The sequence below is a fragment of the Camponotus floridanus genome, unplaced genomic scaffold (genome assembly GCF_003227725.1).
Source record: "Camponotus floridanus strain SB8 unplaced genomic scaffold, Cflo_v7.5 scaffold68, whole genome shotgun sequence".
In the NCBI taxonomy this organism is placed as follows: Eukaryota; Metazoa; Arthropoda; class Insecta; order Hymenoptera; family Formicidae; genus Camponotus; species Camponotus floridanus.
Window position 1 is genome coordinate 998059 of NW_020229836.1, and position 7240 is coordinate 1005298.

General features: G+C 29.5%; 1 protein-coding gene across 1 annotated transcript; it reads right to left on the reverse strand.

The window, feature by feature from the left end:
- Window positions 1-2331: 2331 nt before the first annotated feature.
- Window positions 2332-4053, reverse strand: LOC105258580 (small ubiquitin-related modifier). The gene is made up of 5 exons (XM_011269924.3): window positions 3852-4053; window positions 3624-3692; window positions 3463-3540; window positions 2969-3040; window positions 2332-2622 (listed from the first exon to the last, which is right to left on the reverse strand). Exons 1-5 carry the CDS (start codon window positions 3864-3866, stop codon window positions 2563-2565), a joined length of 294 nt encoding a protein of 97 aa, XP_011268226.1. The 5' UTR covers window positions 3867-4053; the 3' UTR covers window positions 2332-2562.
- Window positions 4054-7240: the final 3187 nt, after the last annotated feature.

The window sequence follows — 7240 nt, forward strand, 5'->3', positions numbered from 1 at the left end:
AACATTAAAATTAATGTTTTGTTATATAGATTTATTACTGTTAAGTCATAGAAATTATGTACATGCATAAAATTTCAATCCGGATTCTCCGATGCTATAGATATATAGAAATAATACTAGCATTTTTTAAATATTTTATTCTTACATTATAAATTAATAGTTGAATATATGATTATATATGGTTATCTATACATCTATCTATCTATTATAGATTATATATCTAATAGATGATACATAATCTATTAGTAATATATACTATGTATAATCTATATATGGAGGGATTATATATAATTATATATTATAGATTTTATCCATATCATAGAGATAATTCTTATTTTTTTATCTAAAAATTTTACTTTTTGGCAGTATTTTTTTTCTTTGCATTAATATATATCGGAGAATATTATATTTTTATATTTAATTATTACTGGACATTAAATTCATTGTACTTTTAAAAATTATTAAATTTATAATTGTGTACAAGCATAAATTTATATTTACATTTTTGATCAATTACAAATGGTTACACATATCTTAATATCTTTAAAGGTTCTCTTAAAATTATTAGAGAAAATTTACTGTATAATTAATAATCTATAGCATCGGAATTTAGACGTCGAAGAGAGAGAAAGAATCCGCTTCGCAAGTTATCTCTTTAATAATCTTTACTACACCATACATGTCGAATGAAATATTGATTTGCGGCATATCGCTTGTTATCGTTTACGAGACAATTTATATATCGGATATTTTTGAACAACAGAATAACAGATATACGTAAAGTATTTCACACATATCTTATAACTTTAATTTTAATGACAGAATTTTCAATAAATTTTAATTTTTTTTTAAAAGTACTTGCTGGCAATAATTTTCATGAACTAAATTTTTAGGGTAAAAGAAGTTATGAACTAAAAATTGAATTTAAAAAATTAAATTACAAGTTTGATTAATTTTAAATTTTAAATAAATATATTGTATTAAATATATAAATATATTTCATTTAAAATATTAGATATATTTTAGATGTGATCTTTTAATTTCATATTTAATTTTTTGTTTTTCTTTGTAATTCAATTAATGACCATTGGTTCTTGATATATTTCAATGACATCGTTCTCCATTTCAAATTAAAATTGATGCAAACTTTACTGTAATATATTCATAGCACATTAAGAAATATATAATAAATTTTTATTATAAAGATATATATATATATATATATATATATATATATATATATATACAAATTAAAAATTGATAGGCAAATCTGTCATTAAAATTAAAATTGCGAGTTATACGTAAATCATTCTGTATATATAAAATTTAGACTTTACAAATTGATTCCAAATTCTCTATATATTTTAGATATGTTTGTGAAATAGTTCATTTTTGTATTGTAAATATGTAATAATATAGCTTGTTATATATTGCATCATTAATTAATGCTCATAAAATAAGACTATTTGTATATTATTATTTTCAAAAGTATCTTCTTTTTTGCTTATAGTATATAAGAATCTATAAAACTTATATAATTAAATACCCAAGAATTAATATCTTATAATTATTAAATATGTTAAAAGTATAAATAAAAATGAGCCTTGAATTTTATTATTTCTCTTATCTATTATTAAGAAATAACAATATTTATTTACTTTTTTGAGTAATCATATTTAAATAATACAAATATCATATGCAATAATGATAACTGTATCATTTCCATTTTATATTCTTCTCATGTTTTTAAATTTTTTATATAATTTTTATAAATTTAATACTTATTGCAAAAGTTAGTCGCATCATAGTTAAAAAGAAATTACTCGAAAACGCCAAGAATAAGTTTCTGAAGAATACCCAAAAATTATTCGCACTACATGTATTATGTCTTATAACTAAAAATATTCTAAACCTTCTAAAGAACAAGGTATATTATATCAATTCTAAGTATTTCTAAGTTCAAAACTTGCGCTTCACAAATAATTTTTATTATTATTGCAGTTATTCGAAAAAAAAAGGTTTACAATTACACTTCCTTTTATTATATCTTAAATGTAACAATTTGTTATATCATATTCACATCTTTTTTTTGTGTATCTACTGTAATACATAAAAAAAAGAGGAAAAAAAAACTAAAATTTCCAAAGGACAAATACAAATGGACAAGGAATTTGTCACATATGTGAAACGCATTTATAATGGCGGATAATTCAGTTATTCTATTTCTGAAAGTTGCCTTGATGACACACTAAAAAGACGGAAACAGTGTGCAATGTTAAGGCATAACTGTCCGCATGCATGTTTTACAAAATGATCTGGGGATTTGTTGGACAGCCTCCCCGGCGATGATTCTTGATACAGGAATGTAAGACAGCACACACATTTTATAATATCGTATGTGAATTCAAAAAGAAATTACTTATTATTTAACCATTTGTGTTCGTGTGTATATAATATGTATATGCATACTTATAAACTTGTCCATCTTTTTTTGTTTAGTCACTTTCACTTTAAGAAATATTAGAATCAAATAATAAGCCTTTTTTTTCCTTTGTAATTGAATTAGTGACCACCTGTTTGTTCTTGATATACCTCAATGACATCATCATTCTCCATTTCAAGCTAAAATCAATTCAAATTTTACTGTAATATATATATATTCACAGTGCATATTAACAAATATATATCTAAATAAAAATACATCTCTATTCTTATACACGCACATATATATATGTCATATATGTACAAAGATTCCCAAATTCACATTTATGTTTTATTACAGTTAATATTTTTCTGAGTATAATTTTAAATTTATCTTTTAAAATATCAAATATATTTAAGATATTTAGATATAAAAACGTTCTTTTAAATTATAAATTAATTAAAAATTCAGGAGTTTTAACAAAGTTTCTAAACTATGATATTATTTTTCTATTGATTCTGAATCAAAATTAAAAAATTACTTTACCTGCTTTGGTGTTTCATCATCATTGATTCTTTTACCATCAAAAAGAAACCTAAGCGATGTCATAGGTACCCCCTGAATAGAATTAAATTTATGATTACATATGAATATTACCACGTTTAAATGTGTAAAAATTTAACAATTTTATTCTAATTATTAAATCTTATCTTATTATTAAATTCAATATGTGAAGCCTCTCTAAAAGTTTAGAGATTAATAAAAATATTAATTTTTCAAACAATTATTATCCACACAAAAATTACACTATATTTACTATAAGAAAATTATTACTGTCGCATAAAAAATAAAATCAAAAAGCTATATAAAGTTCTCGACACACAATTTCTGAAAATGCATTAGCAAACTAAACAAATATATTTGTCATCAAATGAAAAACTATATACACTTATGATTGAAGTAAATTCATATTTCTATGTTATTTTTGAAAAATTCTGCAGAATCGCTTTAGCGTAAAACGAAAAACGAATAAAACCTACCACACGATCACTATAGGACTTCTTCAGCTTGCCCATTTGAGTGGTCATCTTTACCCTAAAATGAATTTCATTGCTGTCCTGGAAAAGAGGAGAAAGAAAAAAAGAAGGAATATCTCGTGCATTCGCTAACAAAAGTACTAGTCTGAGCATGCATCGCTTACATTTCCGACGACTTTGAGTTTGATGTACTCTGAATTTGCGTCACCTGGGCCGGCTTCGGGCTTTTGTTCCTAGTAGTTACACAGCAAGGTTAGAGCGCTAGTTTAAACACTCAACGAATCGGTGTAAAAAATTAACGGATTAATCGTCGCCGATCGCATGTTCGCGGCCACGATGGAGGATGACGAGGTCGGGAGAATCGCCGATCGCGCGGTTCTCGGATTGCTTACCTGATTGTCGGACATCGTTATCAATTAAATTACAATAAACTTCTTCACCACGCGCCAGAAACGCTAACCAAACACAAGCTCGCAATATGGCGCCCGAGCTTTTGTCAGTTTCACAACCTACTCGCCTCTCGTTTCGTGCCGGGAACGAAAGATCGTAACGGTCGTCAAGCGTCGTTCGTAAACGTATCCGTTTTTCACGATACGAAAGTTAGATTAGGTTAGGTTGGAAGAGTGCTCGGATTAAATTAGGAAAGTCTAATATCCCTAGGGCGAAAGATATGTTCGTATATGAACCATAGCTCGGACATGAACCATAGCTCAGATACGAACCATGTATTATTATCGCCTGTAATGGATTTAGTTGACGTCCACTTTATCAGGCGGCGCATTAGGACAATGTGCTCGTTAAAGCGAGGTGGCCGCTCTCAGGTTTCTCTCTGGTCATATCTGTCAACAGCGTGGAGGCGATGCGATGCGCATGCGCTCAACGCTGATTGGAGCTGACCGAAGCCGACCGAGCGTGCACAGAGAGACTGAGAGATGTCGTGGCTCGCTTTATCCCTGGAAGTGATACTTCCTCTATGAACATTAACAACAAAATATGAACTACAAAACAAATGTCTACGAAGGTTCTCAGAGGATAACATATATGTTCCTCTGATAATATAAATAATATAAATAAAAATATAAATAATTTAATTAATAATAATTTATTATATAAAAATATTAATATGTTCTCTCTTTTCCTTGCTATTATTTATATTATATATTTATATTATATATTTATATTATATGTATAAATATTACATTTAAGTGTGAGTCCAAGAAGCAAATTTCGGATATTCACTGTAAGTCAGCCGCTCTTCGGGCCATCGGGACGAGATTTAAACGGTAGTGCCGCGAAATGGTGTAGAATTTTATGCAAAAAGAACGAAATCGCGTCTGGAAGTCGAGATATAAATTCGCTGTTTTTCGTCTGCGCGCGGACGGTCGAAATCGTGCACGACGCCGTGCATGTTGCCTGCCTATCTCGCGCGATATTCACTGTAATGCGGCGAGTAAAATGGCAAGCCGAATGTAATCGTTCGATTAATTTATTAAATACTTATATATACCGAACGAAAAGATGAATCGGAATGCAATCGTTCGATTAATTAATTAAATATAGATACTACGATCACGGCGAAGCGGTAGGCGGGTCGCTCTCCGAAACATGATGGTGGTTTGCGATATATCGCGATTGTTCCGTGATACATCAATCGTTCATAATTAATTAATTTAAAATAAAATATACTTCTATTTAAAATGTCGCGTGTATATATAGTACGCAAAATATTTCGGCAGAGAATTATCAATTAATATCATATGTTTGGCCTTGACGACGTATAGCAAGCGGCTATACATGTCATAGCTTTGCCATCATTCACACGGTGACACTCGAATATAGAAAAATATTTAACAACATGATAATTAAGTAAAGAGCATTAAGAGCCCACTAAACCAATTCGTTTCTTATAATTTATATTATCAGGAGAATATATTTTGCGAGGAGGTCGATGATGCGTTGATGACCTCTTTACAAATCATGTTCTCCTAATAACGCAAGCGTGAAAATTTTCGAAAATTCGTTTCTTATTATTTTATATTATCAGGAGAATATATTTTGCGACGAGGTCGATGATGCGTTGATGACCTCTTTACAAATCATGTTCTCCTAATAATGCAACCGTGAAAATTTTCGAAAATTCGTGTCTTATTATTTTATATTATCAGGAGAATATATTATGCGAGAAGGTCGAAGATGCGTTGATGACCTCTTTACAAATCATGTTCTCCTAATAACGCAAGCGTGAAAATTTACGAAAATTCGTTTCTTATTATTTTATATTTTCAGGAGAATATATTTTGCGAGGAGGTCGATAATGCGTTGATGACCTCTTTACAAATCATGTTCTCCTAATAACGCAAGCGTGAAAATTTTCGAAAATTCGTTTCTTATTATTTTATATTATCAGGAGAATATATTTTGCGAGGAGGTCGATGATGCGTTGATGACCTCTTTACAAATCATGTTTTCCTAATAACGCAAACGTGAAAATTTTCGAAAATTCGTTTCTTATTATTTTATAATATCAGGAGAATATATTTTGCGAGGAGGTCGATGATGCGTTAATGATCTCTTTACAAATCATGTTCTCCTAATAACGCAAGCGCGAAAATTTTCGAAAATTCGTTTCTTATAATTTGTATTATCAGGAGAATATATTTTGCGCGGAGGTCGATGATGCGTCGATGATCTCTTTACAAATCATGTTCTCCTAATAACGCAAGCGCGAAAATTTTCGAAAATTCGTTTCTTATAATTTGTATTATTAGGAGAATATATTTTGCGAGGAGGTCGATGATGCGTTGATGACCTCTTTACAAATCATGTTCTCCTAATAACGTAAACGTGAAAATTTTCGAAAATTCGTTTCTTATAATTTATATTATCAGGAGAATATATTTTGCGAGGAAGTCGATGATGCGTTGATGACCTCTTTACAAATCATGTTCTCCTAATAACGCAAGCGTGAAAATTTTCGAAAATTCGTTTCTTATTATTTTATATTATCAGGAGAATATATTTTGCGACGAGGTCGATGATGCGTTGATGACCTCTTTACAAATCATGTTCCCCTAATAACGCAAGCGTGAAAATTTTCGAAAATTCGTTTCTTATTAGTTTATATTATCAGGAGAATATATTTGGCGAGGAGGTCGATGATGCGTTGATGACCTCTTTACAAATCATGTTCTCCTAATAATGCAACCGTGAAAATTTTCGAAAATTCGTTTCTTATTATTTTATATTATCAGGAGAATATATTATGCGAGAAGGTCGAAGATGCGTTGATGACCTCTTTACAAATCATGTTCTCCTAATAACGCAAGCGTGAAAATTTACGAAAATTCGTTTCTTATTATTTTATATTTTCAGGAGAATATATTTTGCGAGGAGGTCGATAATGCGTTGATGACCTCTTTACAAATCATGTTCTCCTAATAACGCAAGCGTGAAAATTTTCGAAAATTCGTTTCTTATTATTTTATATTATCAGGAGAATATATTTTGCGAGGAGGTCGATGATGCGTTGATGACCTCTTTACAAATCATGTTTTCCTAATAACGCAAACGTGAAAATTTTCGAAAATTCGTTTCTTATTATTTTATAATATCAGGAGAATATATTTTGCGAGGAGGTCGATGATGCGTTAATGATCTCTTTACAAATCATGTTCTCCTAATAACGCAAGCGCGAAAATTTTCGAAAATTCGTTTCTTATAATTTGTATTATCAGGAGAATATATTTTGCGCGGAGGTCGATGATGCGTCGATGATCTCTTT

Coding starts and splice junctions, on each gene's coding strand:
- LOC105258580 (XM_011269924.3), bottom strand. Junction 3,541..3,623: donor AACTCAAAGTCGTCGGAAAT/GTAAGCGATGCA, acceptor CCTCTTTTCCAG/GACAGCAATGAAATTCATTT. Junction 3,041..3,462: donor AGTCCTATAGTGATCGTGTG/GTAGGTTTTATT, acceptor AATTCTATTCAG/GGGGTACCTATGACATCGCT.